General features: G+C 39.5%; 1 protein-coding gene across 4 annotated transcripts; it reads left to right on the top strand.

Annotated features, from left to right (window-relative positions):
• Positions 1 to 6,687: 6,687 nt before the first annotated feature.
• LOC112250237 (GRB2-associated-binding protein 3-like) lies at positions 6,688 to 25,796 on the top strand. Of its 4 annotated transcripts, none has more exons than XM_024420206.2 (10): positions 6,688 to 7,070; positions 10,850 to 11,159; positions 20,619 to 20,820; positions 20,928 to 21,406; positions 21,615 to 21,667; positions 21,905 to 22,154; positions 22,519 to 22,609; positions 22,742 to 22,823; positions 23,204 to 23,323; positions 24,566 to 25,796. In XM_024420206.2, the coding sequence occupies exons 1-10, from the start codon at positions 6,999 to 7,001 to the stop codon at positions 24,716 to 24,718; spliced, it is 1,812 nt and encodes a 603-aa protein (XP_024275974.1). In that variant the 5' UTR covers positions 6,688 to 6,998; the 3' UTR covers positions 24,719 to 25,796. The 4 variants fall into 4 exon arrangements, with proteins under 4 accessions (XP_024275974.1, XP_024275973.1, XP_024275976.1 ...); XM_024420205.2 differs by having other exon boundaries at positions 6,690 to 7,070; positions 21,612 to 21,667; XM_024420208.2 differs by having other exon boundaries at positions 6,690 to 7,070; positions 10,835 to 11,159; positions 21,612 to 21,667.
• Positions 25,797 to 27,018: the final 1,222 nt, after the last annotated feature.

Raw genomic sequence — 27,018 nt, 5'->3', positions numbered from 1 at the left:
ACTAGGTGATTTCTATAACACATCTAATAACAATTCGACATCATTTGGAGCTATACATCATTTGTTTACAAGGTAGGCTATCCTTTGCAAACAAAAGTATTTTAAAAATTTAGTTTTTTGTTTTTGTTTGAAATAAGTAAAATAAGAGAGTTAATCCTCAATACAGTTTCTAAACCATATTCTTAGAAATGAAGGCTGTATTTCGTTGAAATTAGGCCTGCTAGATACAGTATCTACCACAAGATGGCAATCAGGGATAAATCTTTACTGTCTAGTTCACCAGCCATGTATCTTGTTCAGCACGACACGTTGGACCATTTAATTAATATACAGTGCATTCTGAAAGTTTTCAGACCCCTTGACTTTTTCCATATTTTGTTATGTTACAGCCTTATTCTAAACATGGATTCAATTGTTTTTTCCCCTCATCAATCTACACACAATACCCAATAATGACAAAGAAAAACAGGTTTTTATAATTTTTTGCAAATTTATAAAGAAAAAAACGACTGAAATATCACACTTACGTAAGTAGTCAGACCCTTTACTTTCATATCAAATCAAATCAAATTGTATTGGTCACATACGCATGGTCAGCAGATGTTAATGCTAGTGTAGTGAAATGCTTGTGCTTCAAGTTCCAACAGTGCAGTAGTATCTAACAAGTAATCTAAAAATTCCCAACAACTACCTAATACACACAAATCTAAAATCTATTTGTAAATGAGAATATGTACAAATAAGTATATGGATGAGCGATGGCCGAGCTGCATAGGCAAGGTGCAGTAGATGATATAAAATACAGTATATACATGTGATATGAGTAATGTAAGATAGGTAAACATTATTAAAGTGGCATTATTTAAAGTGGCATTGTTAAAAGTGACTAGTGATCCTAGTGATACTCAGCACTTTGTTGAAGCACCTTTGGCAGTAATTACAACCTCAAGTCTTCTTGAGTATGACGCTACAAGCGTGGCACACCTGTATTTGGGGAGTTTCTCACATTCTTCTCTGCAGATCCTCTGTCAGGTAGGATGGGGAACATCGCTGGACAGATATTTTCAGGTCACTCCAGATATGTTTGATCGGGATCAAGTCCCTAGCTGGACCATTCAAGGGCATTCAAAAACTTGTCCTGAAGCCACTCCTGCGTTGTCTTGGCTCTGTGCTTAGGGTCGTTGTCCTGTTGGAAGGTGAATCTTCACCCCAGTCTGAGGACCTGCGCATTCTGGAGTAGGTTTTCATCAAGAATCTCTCTGTACTTTGCTCCGTTCATCTTTCCCTCGATCCTGACTAGTCTCCCAGTCCCTGACTCTGAAAAACATCGTCACAGCATAATGCTGCCACCACCATGCTTAACCTTAGGGATGGGGCTAGGTTTCCTCTAGAGGTGATGCTTGGCATTCAGGCCAAAGAGTTGAATCTTGGTTTCATCAGACCAGAGAATCTTGTTTCTCATGGTCTGAGAGTCTTTAGGTGCCTTTTGGAAAACTCCAAGCGGGTTGTCATGTGCCTTTACTGAGGAGTGGCTTCAGTCTGGCCACTCTACCATAAAGGTCTCATTGGTGGATGCTGCACAGATGGTTGTCATTCTGGAAAGTTCTCCCATCTCCACAGAGGAGCTCTGGAGCTCTGTCAGAGTGACCATCAGGTTCTTGGTCACCTCCCAGACTAAGGCCCTTCTCCCCTGATTGCTCAGTTTGCCCGGGCGGCCAGCTCTGGAAGAGTCTTGGTGGTTCCAAACTTCTTCCATTTAAGAATGATGGAGACCACTGTGTTCTTGGGGGCCTTCAATGCTGCAGACATTTATTGATACCCTTCTCCAGATCTGTGCCTGGACACAATCCTGTCTCTGAACTTTACGGACAATTCCTTCGACCTCATGGCTTGGTTCTTGCTCTGACATGCATTGTCAACTGTGGAACCTATATAGACAGGTGTGTGCCTTTCCAAATCATGTCCATTCAATTGAATTTACCACAGGTGGACTTCAATCAAGTTGTAGAAACATCTCAAGGATTATCAATGGAAACAGGATGCACCTAAGCTCAATTTCGAGTTTCATAGCAAAGGGTCTGAATACTTATGTAAATAAGGTATTTCTGTATTTTTTTAATATATACATTTGCTAAAAACCAAATTGACCTCAAAACTCAAATTGAGTTTTCTAAGAGACTTCCACACCTGCATTTCCACTCAGGAACGTTCACCGACTTCTTGTTAAGCAACTCCAGGGTAGACTTAGACTTGTATTTTAAGTTATTGTCCTGCTGAAATGTGAATTGATCTCCCAGTGACTGGTGGAATGGTTTTCCTCTAGGATTGTGCGTGTGGTTAGCTACATTCAGTTTATTTATTTTTATCCTGAAAAACTCCCCAGTCCTTAACGATTACAAGCATACCTATAACATGATGCAGCCACCATTATGCTTGAAAATATGAGGGTGATACATAGTAATGTGTTGTATTGGATTTTCCCCAAACATAACACTTTATATTCAGGAAAAAAGTTACAAGTTTATTGCCTTATTGCAAACAGGAACATTTTTATTCTGTACAGGCTTCCTTCTTTTCACTCTGTCAATTAAAATTGTAGTAATTTATTAGGTGCTATTATCCAGAGCAACTAGGGTAAGTGTCTTGCTCAAGGGCACGTCAACCAATTGTTCACCTCTCAGTTAGGATTTGAACTAGCAACCTTTACTGGTATTGACCCAACACTCTAACCTCTAGGCTACCTGCCACCCTAAATTAGGTCAGTATTGTGGAATAACTACAATGATGTCGATCCATCATCAGTTTTCTCCTGTCACAGCCATTAAACTCTGTAACTGTTTTAATAAATCTTCTTCTTAAGGCTAGGGGGCAGTATTTTGACATCCAGATGAAAAGCGTGCCCAAAGTAAACTGCCTGTTACTCAGGCCCAGAAGCTAAGATATGCATATAATTGGTAGATTTGGATAGAAAAGACTCTAATGTTCCTAAAACTGTTAAAATAATGTCTGTGAGTATAACATAACTGATTTGGCAGGTGAAACCTGAGAACAAACCATTCAGGGGGAAAAAATTGAGGTCATAGGATTTTCCATTAGTTTTCTATGGGAAACCCTATTTATTAGGAACCTGGTTGCAGTTCCTATGGCTTCCACTAGATGTCAACAGTCTTTAGAAATTGGTTGATGTTTTCTTTTGAGAAATGAAGAAGTAGTGCTGTTCTTTGTACGTGTCAATCTGAAGGTCCCTAGTCTTTTGTTGCGCTTGAACAGGAGCTCGCTCCGTGTTATTTTTCTTCGGTATTGGAAACAGATTATCCCATCTTAAATTTGATCAATTATTTACATTTTAGGATACCTGAGGTTGGATTAGGAACATTGTTTGAAATGTTTGGACAAAGTTTACAGGTAACTTATTAGATACTTTGTTGTCATGTTGGGCGAGTTGGAACCGGTGTATTTCTGAATCAAACGCGCCAAATAAATTGACATTTTGGGGATATAAAAAAGGAATTTATCGAACAAAACGACCATTCATTGTGTCACTGAGACATTTGGGATTGCAACAAGAAGAAGATCTTCAAAGGTAAGGCATTTATTATATCGTTATTTCTGACTTTTGTGTTGCACCTGCCTGGTTGAAAAATGATTTTCATGTGTTTGTCCTCAGATAATCGCATGGTATAATTTCGCCATAAAGCCTTTTTGAAATCTGACACAGCGGCTGGATAACAAGACGTTAAGCTTTATTTTGATGTATTACACTTATATTTTTGTGAATGTTGAGTATTGATTTTTCTGTAGTTTGAATTTGGCACTCTGCAATTTCACCGGATGTTGTCAAATCAATCCCGCTAAAGGGATTGGCGCTTTAAGGGATCAGTTGTACAGTTGTAAATCATGCAGCGCCTTATGTCAAGAACGCAGACTTTAGAGAAACAACAAATGTCGGTACATATAAGTGTCTTATATCGGCTAAAATCTTAAATTCTTGTTAATATAACTGCACTGTCCAATTTACAGTAGCTATTACTGCGGAAAAAAAACTATGCTATTGTTTGAGGAGAGCTCCTAACAAAAAAACACTTTTTTCATGCGATAGATTTGATCAATTTACCTCTGAGGGTGAAATGTGTACTTACATTCTGAAATCTTGCTCTGATTTATCATCCAAATGGTTCCAGAGATAACATGAAGTGTCGTTTTGTTAGATAAAATCCTTTTACATATCCTAAAGGTCCATATAGTATGCACAATCGATTTTGTATTTCCACTCATTCAATTTGCAAAGAAAGGAATCTGTGAAAAGCTCACCCTGAACGTTGTTTCAACGAGTCAAATCACATTTGTATGTATTCCTCAGAGATACTAGAAGGTAACAAGACTTCACTATATCATTAGGGGTGTAGTATATCCTATAGGACACCATATTCGGTCAGAGAGTGACGCCTTCATGGCACGCCGATGACGCAGGCGGTCATCACTTGAACGAATGTATCTATGTCAAATAAGCACCAATCAGGGTCAAACAAAGCTAGCTAGATAGTCAATGAGCTGGGCTTTACAGGAGTATCCGGAAACCATATATGTGTCATAAAATGTAATTATTAGAACTTTCCCGAGTTATGAAGTTATGAAAACTGGTTGTTTTGCAAATGTTGAACTTGTAATATGGCTACTAATACTTGGAAAGCTAAATCAAAGTCCAAGTATACAGATTTTACGATATTCTTGCAGAAAAATGTCATATGAATGCGAATGTCTCCTTCACGATTTGCCCAAATGTACCTGGGGACTTCACACTAAAAGTCTTGTAGTTCACTCATTCCTCAAGTTATCTGTCTGAAACTTTGCACATACACCACTGCCACTATCGGAATTACAATCAGAGCGATGGCTAGAACTGGTACCGTTCTCTTGCATTTCAAAGATGGTGATAGATGGTATTTTTTTCAAAGATGGTATTTCATTCTACCAGATCTATTGTGTTATATTCTCCTACATTCAGGTGGTACCAAGAATGTGCATATCCTTGCTTAACGGCCTGAGGTACAGGCAGTTAGATTTGGGTATGCCATTTAGGCGAAAATTGAAAAAAGGGGGCTATCCCACATCACCATTGGCCTCATGGTGAAATCCCTGAGCGGTTTTTCTTCCTTTCTGGCAATTGAGTTAGGAAGGACGCTTGTATCTTTGTAGTGACGGGATGTTTTGATTCACCATCCAACATGTAATTAATGACTTCACCATGCTCAAATGAATTTTTAATGTTTGCTTTTTTTTTAACCTATCTACCAATAGGTTCCCTTCTTTGCGAGGCATTGGAAAACATCCCTGGTCTTTGTGGTTGAATCTGTGTGGGGTACAGAGATTAGGTAGTTATTCAAAAATCATGTTAAACACTTTTATTGCACACAGTAATAAGTCCATGCAACTTATTATGTGATTTGTTGAGCACATTTTTACTCCTGAACTTATTTATGCTTGCCATAACAAAGGGGTTGAATACTTATTAACATAAGACATTTCATCTTTTTAATTTTGAATTCATTTGTACAATTTATAAAAAATATAATTCCACCCTGACTTTATGGGGTATTGTGTGTAAGACAGTGACAAACAATCTCAATTGAATCCATTTTAAATTCAGGCTGTAACACAACAAAATGTGGAAGGCAAGCGGTGTGAACACTTTCTGAAGGCCCTGTATATATTTTTTACAATCATGTTGAGCCCTAAATCATTTGGCCTTAGACCAACAGCGCAGTTTTAGTTGTTGTTGTTGTTGTTTTATATTTTATCAGGCAGAGGCATTCTAACCCAAAGCATGATGTCTCCTTCACTAAAACATCCTACATCATTATCCCTAGTTATTAAATTTCCCCTACAAGCAGCCTATTGTAATCAGTTCTATGTTTCAAATTTGAAAGGTTTTTGTAGAATTTACATGAAAAATGCAATACCAAGGTTCGCTATAATATTTACCCTCTGTTAGTGCATTTAACATGCACAAACAAAATAACAAATACATTGTATTTTGTTTTTTTTATTTCAAATCAAAGTTTATTTGTCACGTGCGCCAAATACAACAGGTAGACCTTACAGTGAAATGCTTACTTACAGGCTCTAACCAATAGTGCAAAAAAGGTATTAGGTGAACAATAGGTAGGTAAAGAAATGAAACAACAGTAAAAAGACAGGGTATATACAGTAGCGAAGCTATAAAAGTAGCGAGGCTACATACAGACACCGGTTAGCCAGGCTGATTGAGGTAGTATGTACATGTAGATATGGTTGTTGTTCTAGGACTGAGGTTCTTATTTTGGTACACACCGGTATTCTGACACTAAGATATTGAATATTGCGAGGGCTGATGTGACAGATGGCTCATGAAACTCCCTCCACAGCACTTTTCAGCCAGACACAGTTCAACTACAGCTCATCCACGAGTGCTGCTCTGTTTAGAAAAAAATATTCTCATGTGCTGGTCTTTTCTCTGAAAACACAGACAGACAGACAGACAGACAGACAGACAGACAGACAGACAGACAGACACACACACACACACACACACACACACACACACACACACACGCACGCACATGTTCCTCTCTCTCTCTCTCTCTCTCTCTCTCTCTCTCACACACTTACTCACTCTCTCTGTCAGACCCACACAATCTGCAGACCCACACACATCTACAGACAAGCATACGCACATCTCCCCCCTCTCTCTCTTCCCCTCCTTTTTCTCCCTCCCTCCCTCCCTCCCTCCCTCCCTCCCTCCCTCCCTCCCTCCCTCCCTCTCTCTCTCTCTCTCTCTCCATCTCCCCTTGTCTGTCAGTGTGATCAATGGCTTGACTTCCTCCTTTTGGTACGGCTGTAGGCTGTATACAAGAACACAGGAATCGCCTGGTGCTGCTCACAGTTTCACAGCAGCAGCAGCCATCAGTGCTAAAGACAATTATATCCAGAAAACACGCCGGATTCCCTCTGCAGTCAAGATGAGTGCAGGGGATGTGGTCTGCACTGGCTGGCTCATCAAATCTCCCCCTGAGAAGAAACTAAAGAGATACGTGAGTAGGGGAACAGGCTGGGCGGGTTGCTGGCTCCTGTGCTATTGTGATGCATTATAGCCAAGCAGTATAGTAGTACCAGTTCCTGCTGCAGACAGAACAATGTGTGTGTGTGTGTGTGTGTGTGTGTGTGTGTGTGTGTGTGTGTGTGTGTGTGTGTGTGTGTGTGTGTGTGTGTGTGTGTGTGTGTGATTCTCAGTTATCAACACAGCTGCACTGCTATGCCGTTAGTTCACAAGATACTGTTGGTTTCTTTTCTGAAATTAAGCTTGCAGAGGCATGTAGAATAATGACCATTGTATGCCTTTTTGTAAACAGTGTTTTCATGCAACCTCACCAGTGTCTTCCTCCTCATTATAGTAGTGGCCATTACATACTGTAGGACATGCTGTTATAACTGCTGGTCATGCTGATGTGAATCATTAATGCACTGTGAAAATAGCATTTTAATCTCTTTCAGTAAATGCACGTATTTTAAACATATCAAACTGCTTATAAACCATAATGTTTACATTTTTAACTTTGTTTAGAATTTTATATTTTTTGCAGATGGGTTTACCTCTTAGTAATAATTCAAGTGTATTATACTCTAATGTTAACATGTCTGGATTAGCATGTTTGACCAAAAGTGAACTGGGACAAGTGCCTGGCAATCTGCAATGTTTCTGTAGGGGTCATGTGAGAATGTTGTTGTGTAGGGAGGAAAGGGGGAGGCCACCCATTCTGGGATGTGTGTTGAGACTGTTGGCCTCTCGTTCTGTGAAATTTGGGTGTGTATTGCAAAACATGGGAAGTACTGTCGCTGCCAAGCAGTACAGAATGACCCGACAGGCAGAAATGACCAGGCTTTATGATGGCTTTTTGCACTCTGTTTGCACTACAGAGTAGAGAGGAGGATGGCTTTTCTGAAAACTAGCACAGATTAAGGGGGTAATTCACTGGAAAGAGAGTCACTTCAGAAATACTATTTGGTGGAAAATAGTTCAAGGGCTTTGTGGAGGACACAGATAAACCGGAAGAACAATGTTTCCCTTTGCAAGGACCAGACTAACCATACACAAGAGAAAAGTGTGTGGGCATACATTGGACTCATCACTCCCTACACATTGCAAGTGAAGGCCCAGAGCAGCTAGCTCTTAGAAACACTAATGATGAGACTAAGAGAGTGAAAGTCACAGACAGTTTCAATTCTCCAACACACAGAGGTCACAGCTAGCATTGTCAGTGGCCCATAAGTTAACATACATAAGTACACAAGTTAACCACATTTAAATAAATAAAAAGACAATGTCTGCGTAAGGGTAACCAAAACAAATTAAAGGTTCTTGTAACGGGATTCGTCCTCCTCTAACGAGGAGTATGAGAGATCGGACCATTATGCAGCGTGGTAAGTGTTCGTCATGTTTTAATGAACAAAATCACTGAACACGAAAAATACAAAATAACAAATTGAAAGACAGAAAGGAAAACCGAAACATTTCCGTGTAGAACACAGAGACACAGAAAACAATCACCCACGAAACACTGGTTGGAAAAGGCTACCTAAGTATGATTCTCAATCAGAGAACTAACGACACCTGCCTCTGATTGAGAACCATACCAGGCCAAACGCAAAATACAACATAGAAAAACAAACATAGACTGCCCACCCCAACTCACGCCCTGACCATACTAAAATAAAGACAAAACAAAGGAACTACGGTCAGAACGTGACAGATCTGTAGAGGTAAAATAGTTCAAAGTTTTAATTTTATAAAAAATATCATTGGGAAACATGTTCCAAACAAAAATGGTATGGTTTAAAAACATCACTCTCAATAGAATAGGCCTAGTTTATCTTCCAGCAGAGTTGAGTTCGCACTCAATAAGGCCATTATCACCACAACAAGGAAGTGTTTTTATGCATGATTCTGTAGAGGTTTCTAGAGTGTGAGGATATTTCCCGTTAGGGGATGTTTGTATTGTTTTTATTAGTGATCCCCATTAGCTGCAGCCAAGGCAGCAGCTACTCTTCCTGGGGTCCAAACACATTAAGACACTCACATCACAAATAAAGCCAAAGATAAAATGATACATCATACAACATTATTATACCACTACATATCTAGAATACAAAATGTATAACACCACCATACAACAATATTACAATGTATGTGTGCGTAGAGTGCGTGTGCTAGTGTGTGCATGCGTATGCGTGTGTTAATTATTCTCACATCATGCATTTTAAATATGCTTTGACATACTGAACATGTAGCACTGATGATGAACATGAGCTGCCCTACTCTCTGTATCTCTGTCCTCTTCCCTAGCACTGTGTGATGCAAATGAGGATTTACAACTTGTTCACTGTTTATGATTGATTTGAATATGAGTGTGGGCACAACAAGACCGAGTTTTGGTTTCAAACAAACGTTCTGAGCATGTTCATAGCTCTCTTGAAAGATCATCACAAAGATAAACATCATATTCCTGAAATTGGTAGCTGGTGGGTTATAGCACACATTTCCTTTGTCAACTGAGATAAGAATAATAGTGTAACACAGACAACTACAAAAAGTGTTGTTGCCAATATGCTAATACCACTGCCTCTTCAAAACAAATCACATTTCTTCTTTATGATAGGATGTTTCATTAAATGTACTCTCAAAGCTCAAACACAGCTATGGTTTCATTTCAGACCATCCAGTGTTTCATGACAACAGATGTTTGACAGGTAGAATAATGCATGAATCACCTGAATACTGAATGTATTAGTCAAAACGGTATAAAAATATACAAATGCTGCTACAAAGGTGGTATTGGAAATGGCTTTAAATAGTACATGGGTGAAGATTGAAGAACAGACGTAGTAGGCCTATGGAAGTCAGTCATGAATATTTGACAGTTAGTATATAGATTGGCATATGACTCATAGCCCATGTGAGTGACCACGAGGTCAAGACCAACATTTTGAAGTACTTCAGTTAGGCCTACTTATTCCAGTATCAAAATGAAGAGAGCCAGCTAAGCATCACATTCTCATAGCATTACTGAAAACAAAAACCCCTCCTATACTAATCGGTATCCATTCTGGCATGAAAAACTTCAGCAGAAAAAGAGGTTGCCTTTTTAATCTCCCCCAATACGGTAGTGACCCACACTGCAGTACAATTAGCTTTTTGTTCGTGTCAGACCTTCTCTTCTACATAGAATTAACTTCCTCTTCTCAGCACTTCTGGGAAACGTTGTTGTCAGTTCCTCACAACAACCGTACCAAAAGCAAGAAAAAGGGTGTTGTCTATAGCTGTGGTAAATTAAGGTTGTGTTGCTAAATGAACGTGGTCAGAAGAGCAGTGGTACATTTTCCATGACTAAAAATGTATGTTCCCCGATGCAAATGCGTGTGACATAAACTGATTGACACAGGTCACAATGCTGGAAACTACATGAGGATAAAGACAGTGCTTTGTACAAAGAATCTTTAGTCACAGTCAGGGGATGTAAAAATCGTTCACATTTTTCTGTATTGAGCTACCATGTTAAAATGTTTCACTGATGGAAAACTATGAAATAAACATTGATAGAGAACAGCAACATTCTATGGCTGAGGCCATGGTTGAACCTAAAGTCACATAAAAATACACCAACCATGATTACCAACCAAATATTTCTAAGGTTACTAACTAACTAAGGCAACTAGTCTACATATGTGTGCAGAATAATTGCATTATATTGATTTGTCTATACGTACAAGGTGCAACAGTACAGTATGTTAATCTGCGTAGTTCCCTGCCCCCTAGGCATGGAGGAGACGTTGGTTTGTTCTTCAAAGAGGACGTATGAGTGGGAACCCAGATGTGTTGGAGTACTACCGAAACAAGACCTCAAAGAAGCCCATCCGCACCATCGACCTGAGAGAGTGTGAGGTTCAGATGCAGACGGAGCAACGCCTGGTCAAGAGGGAGTTCCAGAACCAGCACCTCTTTGTTGTCAAGACGTCGTCTCGCATGTTCTACCTAGTGGCCAAGACTGAGGAGGAGATGAACAGTTGGGTCAGTCAGATCAGGGAGATCTGTCACTTTGGACCTCTGAGTATGGATGATGGGACAGGTAAGGAACTCGTACAGAGACACAGATAATTACAGTTACAGTTTAGGCGCCTTGGGTGTGAGAAATGCGCTTTACAAATTAAATGAATTATTAGTATTAGTTACAAAATCACATTTATGAGTTCAATTTCAACAAAGAATATAGAGAAACATAGTTTGGTATTCAACTATTGTTGGAGGCTTTCATCCTATGACAGAGTAGTCATGTAGTGTAAGGGTTTTCCTCTTCGTCTGAAGAGGAGAGGCGAGAAGGATCGGAGGCCCAATGCGCAGCGTGGTAAGTGTCCATGGTTTTTTAATAAGAGAAACTCAAACATGAACACACTACAAAACAATAAACATGGCAAAAATGCTCTGGAGCAGGTTTTCATCAAGGATCTCTCTGTACTTTGCTTCGTTCATCTGTCCGTCGATCCTGAGTAGTCTCAGAGTCCCCGCTGCTGAAAAACATCCTCACAGCATGATGCTGCCACCACCATGCTTCACCATAGGGATGGTGCCAGGTTTCCTCCAGATGTGACGCTTGGCATTCAAGCCAAAGAGTTGAATCTTGGTTTCATCAGACCAGAGAATTTTGTTTCTCATGGTCTGAGAGTCCTTAAGGTGCCTTTTTGCAAAATCCAAGCAGGCTGTCATGTGCCTTTTACTGAGGAGTGGTTTCCATCTGGCCACTCTACCATAAAGGTCTGAATGAGTGCTGCAGAGATGGTTGTCATTCTGGAAGGTTCTCCCATCTCCACAGAGGAACTCCGTAGCTCTGTCAGAATCACCTCCTTGACCAAGGCACTTCTCCCTCGATTGCTCAGTTTGGCAGGTTTGGTGGTTCCAACCTTCTTCCATTGGAGGCCACTGTGTTCTTGGGGACCTTCAATGATGCAGAGATTTTTTGTTACCCTTTTCCAGATCTCTGCCTTGACACAATTCTGTCACGGAGCTCTATGGACAATTCCTTCAACCTCATGGCTTGGTTTTTGCTCTGCATGCACGGTTATCTGTGAGACCTTTTATAGACAGGTGTGTCCCATTCCAAATCATGTCCAATCAATAGAATTTACATCAGGTGGACTTCAATCAAGTTGTAGAAACATCTCATGGATCAGTGGCGATTTTAGCATGTATATCTTGGTGGGGCAAACTCCCCACATTGCCAGCAAAGCCACTACACAGCACAACACCACACTTAACAATAAGTTAATTGCACTATAACGGTGACAAATGGTGCCAACAAACTGTTAGGGCCTACATAAAGATGTCCCAATCTTTCCAGCACCATGTAGTGAATCCTTATCGCTGCTATACCTGGCTATCATCGGAGCCTTTTCTGGCAGCGAAACAGTTAATTCAGATTAATTTACAGTCTTTAAAAAAAACATAGCTGATATGACTGATTTGCTTAAACAAATGTGGTTTCTACCGACAACTGAGAAGAACAAACTATGGCATAAGGGGACGAGGAGCGGAAAAGAGTGAATCCGTAATTTGGATTAAGACATTAATGAGCGAGCTAGGACGAACGTAGTCAATATAAAAAAATGTTCAGCACTTTTGAAATGTACAGCCACAGAATTCAGAACGTAGGATAAATAAAGTGGGCATATAAACAGACAATGAAAGCTCTTACAATATTCAATGATTACATTTCTCTAATACAGGCTATAGGCTACATGTGTACCACCAAATCAGAATAGTAGGCTAAATTATGAGGGAGAAAGGGACTAAACACTCCTCTAACCCGGACGTTGATGGACCAATTGTGTGCTGACTCATGGGTCTCCCGGTCACAGTCGGCTGTGACACAGCCTGGGATCGAACCCGGGGCTGCAGTGGCGCTTTAGCACTCATTGTTTAATTTGTGATTTCCAATTTGTTGTGTAATGTTTATGTCCAATGGCCGATGAGCACTGAAACGTTTTATCTATATTTTCTCTTCAATGACAAGGATTGAAAAGGATTTTGCCAGTAGATTGCCGACTTGATGCATGATGATCACTCCTTTTTGAAAGTATGATGTTGACATGATCAGTCTAATCAAAGCTGCGGTAGATATATCTGTGGCCAATGACTTTGAGCCTTCTTGGATGGGCACTTCTAATTTAAGTCTATGGGTGCACCCAAGGGGCTTGAATGTTCGAGCTCTAACCGTACATTTTGCAGTGACGTAGTGAAAGCAAAAAAGAGATGTTTGTCTGTGGCTTTATTAACTCAATTATTATTATTTTTTACATAATTTGCAGACTGACATTTCACACGTTTTTAATGCCAAAATAACATGCAAAACAGGCCCACAAAAATAAATTATATATATATATTTTATAGCTAAACAGGTGTGTCTCAAAACAGGTGGGGTTCTGCCCTACCTGCCCTGAATGACACGTCACCACTGTCAAGGATGATCAATGGAAACAGGATGCACCTGAGCCCAATTTCGAGTCTAATAGCAAAGGGTCTGAATACTTATGTAAATAAGGTATTTCAGCTTTTATTTGTCATAAATTTGCAAAACTTTTTTTTAAAATGTTTTGCGTTGTCATTATGGACTATTGTGTGTAGATTGATGAGGATTTTTTTTTTATGTAATCCATTTTAAAATAAGGCTGTAATGTAACAAAATGTGGAAAAGGGGAAGGGGTGTGAAAAATGTCCTAATGCACTATACATGCACACTAAATGATAGAAATACAAAGATGTATGCACACACACACCACACACAAACTCGCAAATAGGAATGCACTCACACATGCATACATGCACGCACTCACCTACCTCAATGTTGTAGCAATAATCAAATGATTTTGCAGAGAGATTCTGAGTGTTACAGTTTTTTTCACTTTTTTCACTTTGATGCATTTTTCCCTAGTGTGTGGTACATTTTTAACCAGTGTGGGGTACAACTCTTCATACAACAATGTAAACAGATAATCAAAATGACTCATGTTTCAAAACTGATTTTCAGTTGACTAAGTACAGATGTAGGATCTTAATTTGATCACCCTGTTGCAGGATCTTTCCTACAATGCGGGACGTTTAAAACTTGTAGTGTATTTCAGTTTTAAAAAGGCTTCTGAAGTTTGTAACTTGCACTTAGAAATTTCTGACTTGATTTTCCCTTACGAAAAATGTATCAACCCCTACAAAGATGTTCATTAATTAAAATCTACATAACAATTCACATTTTCTGTTGCTAAATAATTATATTCCTGATGTAGCAAATTGTCTCAAATTAAGATCCTACATCTGTACAACAAACAAATTCACAAAGTCACTTGTTCACTGCACCAAATAACTCTTTCAATATTCAAGTATTTTCTTTTCACAATGCAATATTCATATGACTTTTTATATGATTGTCTTGTCATTTGTTAACAGTACATTTAACTGTCACTTAATCAAACGTCTCAAAACAGATAACTACTGTACTGAACCAAAACATTACAGTGCCTATTTTACATACACTGAACAAAAATATAAACGCAACTTGTAAAGTGTTGGTCCCATGTTTCATGAGCTGAAATAAAAGACCCCAAAAATGATCCATACGCACAAAAATATTATTTTTCTCAAATTTTGTGGACAAATGTGTTTACATCCCTGTTAGTGACCATTTCTCATTTGTCAAGATAATCCATCCACCTGACAGGTGTGGCATGTCAAGAAGCTAAAATGTGCAGTTTTGTCACACAACACAATGCCATAGATGTCTGAAGTTTTGAGTGGAGTGTCCAATTGGCATGCTGATTGCAGGAATGTCCACCAGAGCTGTTGCCAAAGAATTGAATGTTAATTTCTCTACCATAAACCGCTTCTAACATCGATTAAGAGAATTTGGCAGTACGTCCAACCAGCTCACAAACACAGACCACGTGTAACCAGGCCAGCCCAGGACCTCCATATCCAGCTTCTTCCCCTGTGAGAACGTTTGAGACTAGCCAACTAGCTGATGAAACTGTGGGTTTGCACAACCGAAGAATTTCTGCACAAACTGTCAGAAGCCGTCTCAGGGAAGCTCATCTGCGTGCTCGTCGTCCTCACCAGGGTTTTGACCTGACTTCAGTTTGGCGTCGTAACTGACTTCAGTGAGCAAATTCTCATCTTAGATGGCCACTGACACACTGGAGAAGTGTGCTCTTCACGGATGAATCCCAGTTTCAACTGTAACTGGCAGATGGCAGACAGCGTGTATGGCCTCGTGTGGCCGAGCTATTTGCTGATGTCAATGTTGTGAACAGAGTGCTGTGATGGAGGTGGGTTTATGGTAAGAGCAGGCATAAGCTACGGACAATGAACACAATTGCATTTAATAGATGGAGATACCGTGATGAGATCCTGAGGCCCATTGTCGTGCCATTCATCCACCACCATCACCTCATGTTTTAGCATGATAATGTACTGCCCCATGTCGCAAGGATCTATACACAATTCCTGGAAGCTGAAAATGTCCCAGTGGTCTGCATACTCACCAGACATTTCACCCATTGAGCATGTTTGGGATGCTCTGGATCAACGTGTACAACAGCATGTAACAGTTCCCACCAATATCCAGCAACTTCACACAGCCGTTGAAGAGGAGTGGGACAACATTCCACATGCCACAATCAACAGCCTGATTAACCTTATGCGAAGGAGATGTGTCTCGCTGCATGAGGCAAATGGCGGTCATACCAAATACTGACTGGTTTTCTGATCCACGCCCTTTCCTTTTTTTAAGGTGTCTGTGACCAACAGATGTATTTCTGTATTCCCAGCCATGTGAAATTCGTAGATTAGGGCCTCATTTATTTATTTAAATTGACTGATTTCCTTATATGAACTGCAACTTAATAAAATCTTTGAAATTGTTTCATGTTGCATTTATATTTTTGTTCAGTGTATGTAGCTGAGCACTGTACAAATCTATATTTTTTCATAAATGTATAAATTTACATCAATTTACATTGGAAGGTCAAAACCAAATGTGATGTGGTTGTAAATACTTCAACCAGTGTGCTTCAATAGTACAAAGTGGAAAGTCACTCTATGTGCTACCATTCGGAAATAATCAAATCAAATCGAATCAAAGTGTATTGGTCACGTACATAATTTAGAAGATGTTATAGCGGGTGCGGCGAAATGGTTGTGTTACTAACTTCTAACAGTGCAGTAAAATGTTTTTAAAAAGTACACAAGTAAATCAAAAACTAAAATCAAGAAATCAAGAAATGTCAGAACAAATTCAATTAACCTATACAAACTTGGTGACCCCTCCCAGCTACAAGAACATTTCCCAGGACATAGACATATCTGATACGGGCAGAAAACTTAAATGATTGTTAATCTAACTGCACTGTCCAATTTACAGTAGCTATTACAGTGAAAGAATACCAAGCTATTGTTTGAGGCGAGTGCACAGTTATGAACTTGAAAATGTATTAATAAACCAATTAGGCACATTTGGGCAGTCTTGATACAACATTTGAACAGAAATGCAATGGTTCATTGAATCAGTGTAAAATTTTGCACATAAACTGCTGTCATCTAGTGGCCAAAATCGAAATTGCGCTTACCCGGAGGTGAGTACATTGTGACCTCTCTCTTGTATTTCAAAGATGTATTTAAAAAAAACATGTTTTTTTCTTTGTATTATCTTTTACCAGGTCTATTGTGTTATATTCTCCTACATTGATTTCACATTTCCACAAACTTCAAAGTGTTTCCTTTCAAATGATATCAATAATATGCATATCCTTGCTTCAGGTCCTGAGCTACAGGCATTTAAATGTAGATGTTATTTTAGGCAAACATTTTTTCAAAGGGTTAGATCCTTAAGTTAACAACCCAAATAACACTAAATAAGTCATCCAAACACAATCTATCCGTATATACACCACAAATATGTATTAAGGATGATATGTACAGCAATAGTAACCGAAAGGTTGCAAGTTCGAATCCCCGAGCTGACAAGGTACAGATCTGTCGTTCTGCCCCTGAACAGGCAGTTAACCCACTGTTCCTAGGCCGTCATTGAAAATAAGAATTTGTTCTTAACTGACTTGCCTAGTAAAATAAAGGTAAAAAATTTAAAAAAAGATTTATTACAGTGAGCTATGTCAAGAATCCAGCATATAAATAGACAGTGTGTATAAACAGTATAACAAAAATACAATGTACAGTAGCAGATACAGTATATTATAATGAGTTATGTAGAGAATAAAGTATTTAAATACACAGAGTGAAAAACACTATAAAAGAAACCGGAAGTGTCCATTCAATGCACTGCTGAAATACCTGGGTGGTATATAACAATATATTCCACTCATTATCTGAAATACACTGTAAACTGATGGATTTTGTTAAGCAGAGAGATATGTGATAATGTATCAGTTGAAAAGTCACATAGAAAAGGTGTATCAGGTATGAATGTAAGACCAGGATGAAGACACGTCCAATTAACAATGGTTTAATAATCCAACAAGGGCAGGCAATAGACAGGTCAAGGCAGGCAGGGGTCAGTGAACCAGAGGTAGGGCAACGGTACCGGACAGCAGGCAGGCTCAGGGTAGGCAGACGTCAATAATCCAGAGGTGGGGCAAAGGTACAGGTCGGCTGTCGGGCTCAGAGTCAGGACATGCAAGGGTCAAAACCAGGAGGGCAAGAAAAAGAGAGACTGGGAAAAGCAGGAGCTGAGAACAAAAATGCTGGACTTGACAAACAAGACAAACTGGCAACAGACAAACAGAGAACACAGGTATAAATACACAGGGGATAATGGGGAAGATGGTCAACACCTGGAGGGGGGTGGAGACAATCACAAAGACAGGTGTGACAAGGTGATATACACCAATAAAGTTTTACTAATTATATTTAATAAAAACTAGTTTGAGATTAACTTCAACATTTTGAAAAGACACCACTTACATCTGAAAAATGTACCAAAGTGACATTTTTTTATATTTTTTTATTACAAACATAGTTAAGCGGTGGACAGAGCTGCAGTAAAATCTGATTTATTTTACCCAATTCCGTTACTAGCTATCTTTCTCTGTGAAACTCATAGTGCCATAGACATTACAACTCTCTACAGGCATGGAAGTTCAGCCATGGTGATGCTTGAACAGTTGGAGGTGGAAGCTTGAATCCTTAGAAACCATACTCTCTTGCCTTCATGTCTTTTCCACAGCTCTCTCCCTGGTTTGGAGTTAATAAGAGTTGGCAGTTGGAACATTTAGTAAAACATTGTTGTCTGTGTGGAGCAGATAGGGCAGACTACATGATATCCAGACAAAGATGAGAGATTATAGCCCATAGGAACAGTAGCAAACCCCAGGTTTACACATAACTGGGAAAGATAACACAATGTGAGACATTAAGTCAATGAAATTCTGAACTTGTTGACTATTCATTACACATAAAAAGAAGAAAATACTAAATGTATGAATGTGAACGTAATTCAATCCACACACTGATAAATCCATTGTGAAAGAAACACACGAGAGATACTGCCACAATTGTTTATTTTTATCTGCTGTTTCGTGTGCTGAAAAAATAAGAAGTTTAGGCTCTGCCTGATGTTACAGTATGAGTCTTATAAATACATAACTAATTAGAGCATTCAGTATTCATTTTTTCACAGTGTCTGTAGAAATTGACATTGTCTGTAGAAATATAAATATACAAAGCGTTTATAGAACAAACCCATGTTATCTCCCCCATACTGACACCCGTACTAGGTCTTTATAACTATAATGAACTCAGTTACTGAAAGCCAAGCAGAGATGATGACCAATGATTAAGTGAAATACTACTTAAGCAACGTGTGAATGATGATAACATGGATGTTTCCCCTTATATCCTGACCATATAGATCTCACACTCCTGTCTGCATGTCTCACTGCTCAACTAAAACTATTTTATAAGAAAACAAATAGTTATAGCTGTGTTCCACTAGTCAGCACCTTGCCTCAAACATTTTCAGTAGAAAACTCAAAAACACAACTATACAGCGCATTTGGAAATGATTCAGACCCCTTGACAATTTCCACATTTTGTTACTTTACAGCCTTATACTAAAATTAATTAAATTGTTTCCCCCCTCATCAATCTACACACAATACCCCATAGTGACAAAGCAAAAACAGGTTTTTAGACATTTTGAAATATCACATTTACATAAGTATACAGACCCTTTACTCAGTACTTTGTTGAAGCACCTTTGGCAGCGATTACAGCCTTGAGTCTTCTTGGGCATGATGCTACAAGCTTGGCACACCTGTATTTGGGGAGTTTCTCCTATTATTCTCTGCAGATCCTCTCAATCTCTGTCAGGTTGGATGGGGAGCGTCGCTGCATAGCTATTTTCAGGTCTCTCCAGAGATGTTCGATCAGGTTCAAGTCCGGGCTCCGGCTAGGCCACTCGAGGACATTCAGAGCCTTGTCCCGATGCCACTCCTGCATTGTCTTGGCTCTGTGCTTAGGGTCGTTGTCCTGTTGGAAGGTGAACATTCACCCCAGTCTGAGCTCCGTTCATCTTTCCCTCGATCCTGACTAGTCTCCCAGTCCCTGCATTTGAAAAACATCTCCACAGCATGATGCTGCCACCACCATGCTTCACCATAGGGATGGTATCAGGTTTCCTCCAGACATGATGCTTAGCATTCAGGTGAAAGAGTTCAATCTTGGTTTCCTCAGACCAGAGAATCTTGTTTCTCATGCTCTGAGAGTCTTTTGGCAAACTTTTGGCAAACTCCGAGCAGGCTGTCATGTGCCTTTTACTGAGGAGTGGCTTCCAGCTGGCCACTCTACCATAAAGGCCTGATTGGTGGAGTGCTGCAGAGATGGTTGTCTCTAGATTGATGAGGACATTTTTATTTAAGCCATTTTAGAATAAGGCTGTAAACTAACAAAATGTGGAAAAAGTTAAGGGTCTGAGTACTTTCTGAATGCGCTTTAACACAGACACAAAATATGTATTATATATGGTTTGGAGAAGTTAAGAATGGTCTTTCTTTTTTCCATATTTTTCCTGCTCTTTTTTCTTCTCATTCTTATGTTTTATGGTGCTGGTGAGATAATGTTTATATGCATGTCACATGTTTATACAACATACAACATGTTTATACATACACAGGTGTTGTGATTATAATGTACCATAGTGGATGTTGTTTTAGCAGAGGGGCTGCTCAGTCTGAATAGCTATATGGTAGGGGCTTTGTTTACGGTAAAGGGGCATGGACAAGAGCAAAAGCATTTGAAGCACTGCTCAAATTCATTCCACTGCCACCTGCTGGAGATCATTGACAACTACGTCTCAGAGATCACATTTGTCAAGAGACACATCAGGATTCCTGCTTGACTCTGGCCTAATGAATGTAACATCATTCTGAGCCAGCTCAGAACTAATGTAGAAACTATGGATTTCTTCTCTCTTTTCCCTCTATTCCTTATATTCTCTCTCTCTTGCTCTCTCCCCACATATCTGTTTTTTCAGAATCAGAGGAAGGTTTTACGCACAACCCAACCTCCCAGCAGCCTTCACCTGCTCTCTCCCGAAATATGTCATTCATTTCCAACCATGACTTCATGGCCTATGGCAACAGCAGAGTTGAGATGCCCAGCCTGATGAATCCCAACCATCCAATGGACTACCTCTTCCTCTCACAGTGTGAGACAGGGAGGTTCAGCATCTTTAGGTATGTAGTCTATACTTCTCAAACCTCAAACTGGACACCATATCCACACATTGTTTTAATGATGATAAACGATAAGCACGGTGTTTTCCTTTTTCTTTCTTTTATAGATGTGACAGCTTTTCAAACTCTGAGCGATCTCTGGAACAGAATTCTTCAGACGCTACTACAGAAGATGTCTTCTCTTCAACTGATCCTTCTCGGTCTCCCTTTCCCCACACTGGACCATCTCTGTCCCCCTTTCCCCACACTGGACCATCTTCGTCCCCCTTCCCCCACATAAGGATGCATGACCCCCCTTTCAGCGCCCCATGTGGCCCCACGTCATCCTCTTCCTCTCCTCGAACTCTCAACCGTACACCCGACATCTTCCAGTTTGATAAGCCATATTCTTCTGCCATATTGGAGGTAACTACTGATGGACTCACTCCCCCTCCTCTGCCCCCCAAGTCTATCCACCTCTCAGAGCACCTTAGTGATGAGGGCTCCCATGGGCCTCTGGATGGGGTTGGGCAGCAGCTCACAGGCCAACCTGCACTCATCCCCCGGAGGATCTCTCTCTCAGGCCTGCCAGACCACTTCAGAAGAGGTACAGTATATAACCAGCAGAGTCCTTCAGTCTAGGCCCTTCATACCTAGCTCCATAAACTGGTATACATTATACGGTATATGTAATATATACAGTCAGCACATGTATTGATTCTGACCAATCATGTTTCCAACCACACAGTGTCATTTTTTCTGTTATATAACATCACAACTGCCTTCATCAGCTATATTTCTGTCTAATCTAGAAGACATTGAGGGCAGTGCACTGAGGAGCAGGAACAAAAGGCTCAGTCTTAATTTGGTAAGAACACATGTACTTGCAATTGATGGGAACTGATGGGCATTTTCAATACTACAAAATATTTTGGACATGTTGTTGTTGGACAGTTCATAGCAGGTAATAATTGTTAACTGTCATTTTTTGCATTCTTGAATGTCAAACAACAATACAGGATTTACAAGTGACCTTTCTACATCATTATAAGCCATAGTCTACTACACATTTCCAAGTTGGCCTGGTCTTGTTGTCTTTTTGCAGCCACATTTCATTGCCACTCAAAGTCCAAACTGCCATGAGGACTCGTACGTGCCCATGGCCTCTCCAACTGTCTGTGTTGGTGAAGATGTGTCGGACGGCTACATCCCTATGAGCCCCACTACAATCAGCTTCCTCAAGGCTAATGGCAAAACAGAGGCCCCTCTCGCTCCCACCCCCTTTCCCACTGCAGGTCTACCTGGGGATTTAGAACCACCTCCAATCAACAGGGATCTCAAACCACGCAGGAGAGGTAATGAGCAAAAAGGAAGGAAAAAGTCCCGTCTAAAGGGCTACATAATCTATTCAATCATCGTACTCAGTAGAGGAAGCATAAAAAATGCTTTCATAAGCATGTATTTTTCTGAAAGCAAAGTGAATAAGGTTTTACATTCTATTGAACCTTGTGACTCCCACAAGACCCACTATTGGATACATGTCTTCGTCTGTGAAAGTCTTCTTTTGGGATAGTATTTTCAGCATGGCTCTTTCTGAAATATTGCTATTTCAACACAAATGCCCTTTGTTTGGAGAAAAGTAGACCTGATCATTATTGTCCGATAGAGGATTTGAGGGTTGCTTGCCTCACCTCACCATGTTGTTTCTCTGGTTCGCAGCCCGGCCTCCACCACTGGACCTGAGGGGCCTGTCCACTATCAGAGAATGTCCGACCCATATGCTTCTGATCAGAACCATGACAGAGCCAGGGTGAGTCAGAGATATAACTATATCCACCCTGACCTCTCAGCTCTCTTTCTGTCCAAATTCTAAAATGAAAAAAGGAGGGACAAATGGATTAATTTGTTTGTGTGTTGATATGTTTGTTTGTGTTGTTCATAGAAATTCACTGCAAGTCCTACTGGAGAGAAGACAAGGACAACTGGGAATTAAAGGAGACCAAGAAGCCAGCAGCATTCCAACAGTAAAGTTACCTTCTGCATGTATATTGACATCACAAATAGTTATACATATACACTTTCATTTCCACAATATACAGAGAGAGAGAAAAGTACCCTAGTCACTGTATAGGTAGACTGCTTTCCTCCCCTTCCATGAATAATTCAGCAGTTGTGTCTAAACTCAGAGTTTCAAACTGCCTAAAGCAAAGGAATAAAGGTTTGAGCATCACAATTATTAATTCATGTTTGCAGTACCAAGAAAGGCTTAAAATATGACAATTGATCTTCACCTGAAACTAGCGATACAAATGGAAAGTGTTCAGCATTGGTGGACCATATGACAACATATTCAGAGATGAATATGAAGTGAGCCTCATTGTAAGTGAGATTACTTTAATTTCAGGAGTCAAGGCCGCTGTTCTTCTCTACAAACGAGGGAGCCACCCAGCCGTGGCTTAGGAGATCAAACCTTGACTACCTTTCACTGGATTTCAATTCCGCATCCCCGTCTCCCGTGCAAAAGGTAAGCTTGATTGAATAAATAGAGGTCAAATGGTGGGAATGGGTTTGTCTCCAAAGCAAGACATGGGCTCAATTCAACCATTTAACGGCATTAGAAGTGCCTGTCTTTCACTTTGAGCTACCACTGGCAGCTTTAAGGACTTCAAATGACAGTCATCATCCACTACAATTCCCTCTGGTCATTCTAGTGTGTGTGGGCAATTACTTTTTAATTGGAAAATTCCCTTTACAGTAATACAGCTTTGTCTCTGCATGCTTAATTGGTACGCATGATAGTAGATAGATTGGTGTCATACATTTTCATTATTGCTACTATTACCAATCTAGGGGAATAATCTGATATTTGTTGCTTTGCTCACTCTTATCGTTCAATCTCCAATTGAATGTGCCATGCGCCTGTATCTAGGCAACAGGTCCTTGGGTGACTCCTTATCTGTATTCTGTATGTGACATTTTCTTGAAGTGCCACTTTTGCATTGACTCGTATGTTAGAAATCAAGCCAAATTATTGGTCTGTCACCATCTGAGCAGGGGTGCAAAATGGTTTTCATTTAAATAGTATTTGAAAACACACATACTGGTCAGACTTTAAAACAGTGAACAACATACATAAATTGTATCTATCATTTCATTTTTTTTATTTTTTATTGTCCTATCTTCCATCTGGATTCAATAGTCCAGAGGTAAACAATACATTACATTGTGGTTTTGGCTCAAATTCAAGCAAATGTGTGATAAGAATGAAATAGCACTTGCAGGGTGTAGCTGTGTCCATTTCCACAGTAATGAATCAGTCAGCTGCATACTGTGAGACAATAATGTCAGTGACTCATTGTTTTGGTGACAAGTCATTCACTCTCAATCTGCAAAAAACATAGCGAAAGGAATAGTAATGCTTTCCTTCAGTCTGAAGCATAGGGGACATATTACATGCAACTATAAGATTGCATTATATCCACTGAATAACTGACAAAACAGCATCAATTTAAAATAGATTTTCACTTTATAGAAAGGGGAGAAAGGTAATCTATGTACATTTACATTTTAGTCATTTAACAGATGCTCTTTTTCAGAGCAACTTACAGTGAGTGCATACCTTTTAGTACTTTTTCATACTGGTCGCCGTGAGTATCAAACCCACAAAGTGCTATGCTCCACAAACTGAGCCACACGGGACCCAAAATGTAAGACTGGTAGTTCCATTCTGGATACAGGTTTTGATTGAATAATGTCATTACCATAGTTGACTGTACACCAACTCTGCTGGGATGTCTTCCAGAAGCCCCTCCTTGCTGATGAACACAGGGTGGACTATGTGCAGGTGGATGAGAAGAAGACTCAGGCGCTGCAGAACACTAAGATGGAGTGGAAGGATGTCCGGCAGTCTAAAGTGTAAATCAGGTGGGAAAAAAACACGACTTTCCATTTCACAAAACAAGTGGAGCAAATGCAACATCACATACAAAATCTGTCATAAGAGATGGTAATTTACCTCAAAGAGAGCAGTTCTTCTTTCATGTACAAAATAAAAGCACTTTGAAATGCATCAGATATAAACATCTAAGAGAGAAGAAAGTAGACAGTGTTGTCAAAGACAGTTTAAATAACTGGTTTGTGGTTTGGGGGCATCAAAATTCACTGTACAAATATGACATCAAAGTTACACTGCGAATGTCACTTTACCATGCACTGTGTCACAGTGCTGTTTTTGTATTAAATGTTACGCAATAAAAAGGACACTGCTCATTTCTTATTCTTTTGCTGAAACAGATTGTATGGATTCTCAATACACAGGAATTGAAGTATTCTGTTTTTAGATGAACAATGGTCTGAGTATAAGAGTATGTTAAACCAAATGAGCAGGTGTCTAAGTACAGGTGTGTATGTAGAAGTGCAAATGTAGAGCTGGAATCCTAAAGACAAAGACATGCATTAACGCTTCTGCCCTGCACATTGCATTTGTTGTTGTTTTTTTAAAGTTCTGATGCCTTGGATTGGCAGCCAGCAGGAAAAGCGCAATGCGATCTGTAGTCATGTACATAGGGATTGAATGGAGTGGTATTATTCAAATGAGTCATATGAACAGGGCGAACATCTCAGACCTGATATTGTGTAACAGTACTGTGTTATTACTGTGTAAGAGGGTACCAATGACTCAAACCCCAATACTGAACACCATCTCGATAGGTCAACCTACAGAAGAAAGCGCAAATCACTGTGTGCCTATCCTAAAGTTGGTGAGGGTGGAGAACTCCCTTACAATAAACAGTCTCTTCACAAATGTCGGAAAAGCCATACAGTCTTAACTAGATGTTTCTAAAGATGGAGTTGAACTCATTATTTTAGCACAAGCGGTACCATCTTCAAGTTGTGAGCTGTATTGTTTTAATGTATGTTTTAATGTGTCCATGTAATGTATGCAACGATGCACATCCAACAATGTTTTCATGCTTTAATAAATCCCTTTTACCTGACATAACAGTACATCTGTTGTCTTTATTAAGTCGTCCACCGCTACAGTAGCAGGCTATACTACATCACGGATTAGTGTAAACAACTGAAAAGCTGTTACACACAGCCAGCAGGCTACCAGGTCTACCACTTCTCTAAGTAGCTAGCTGGGGGCCATAGTGCAATTATACTGTAGCTTATCCTGCATTTGCACAGTTCCAAACATAATTTTAGTCATAAAGTTGAATGTCTTCGTATAGTCTTTCAACATACATACCCGCAATAGTCAATAAATTGATTTCTTCACACAATGGTTATTCTTTAATAGTAGATCTTGTACATTATTTATCTTACAAGTTGGTGTGCTTGTCTTTTGGTACATCATGAGGAAAGGATAAGGAGAGATGGTGATTCTTTGAGGAAATAGTAAATATCAACACCTGGCATTTTAGATAAATTAAATCAGATGTTGGTGTTTATCCATTGCATTGGAGTTTATGTTAATGCACATCTGTTTACAACAAACATGGTTCATTACAACTTAAGCTATGAAAGAAACAGTCATGTTGACACATTTGGATTTATTCCAAGACATAGTCACAGAATGAATGATAAATCATCCATAATTATTAATAAAAACAAAAAATGAAATAAAAACCACTTAGGAATTTGATATTTAAGTGTTTTTTTCATTATAATGCACTTTATTAAAAATGTATGAATGCTCCATACATAGATCATCAAGAAAAACGCCTTAATATTAAAAGTGTTTTGTCTTTCAATATTACTGCACACTTTCATATTGCACTTTTACACTGTATTTAGTGCAATGTATTAAATCCTAGTTAATTTTTTAGGCATATAAATATCCTTTTAAAAATGTTTTTTACCCTTTAAATATAAATATAGATAACAAGCTTGACCACCAGCCTTCCCTTTGCATTTGTTCAATTCTGGCAAACTTTTTGATTGAAGTTGCCATCATAATGCCTAGAAAACCCACTGGAAACCCCCCGAAACATCCCCCATCTCCTGCTTCATCTAGGCCCGGTGGCAGAAGTGAAGACTTGAACCTGAAATAACAGGTGTAAAATCAGTCATGTCATAACATTGTGCTGGCACTATGAAAGCCACCCCAGGAAAATGATTCCCAATATGTTTTTACTGTAGTTTGGCTACCTTTTAAACAAAGTGGTATTTTTTTCTTGTCCTAAGCAACAAAGCTCTCACTATCAACAATGAACA

The sequence above is a fragment of the Oncorhynchus tshawytscha genome, linkage group LG30 (assembly GCF_018296145.1).
Source record: "Oncorhynchus tshawytscha isolate Ot180627B linkage group LG30, Otsh_v2.0, whole genome shotgun sequence".
NCBI lineage: Eukaryota > Metazoa > Chordata > Actinopteri > Salmoniformes > Salmonidae > Oncorhynchus > Oncorhynchus tshawytscha.
This window is presented reverse-complemented; position numbering and strand designations above follow the sequence as displayed.

Bases quoted from the DNA above. Each gene is read 5' to 3' on its own strand.
- LOC112250237 (XM_024420205.2), top strand. From the start codon at position 6,999: ATGAGTGCAGGGGATGTGGTCTGCACTGGCTGGCTCATCAAATCTCCC. The intron at 11,160-20,618 runs GTAAGGAACTCG...CTGTTTTTTCAG, and splicing joins GAGTATGGATGATGGGACAG to AATCAGAGGAAGGTTTTACG. The intron at 22,155-22,518 runs GTAATGAGCAAA...TCTGGTTCGCAG, and splicing joins TCTCAAACCACGCAGGAGAG to CCCGGCCTCCACCACTGGAC.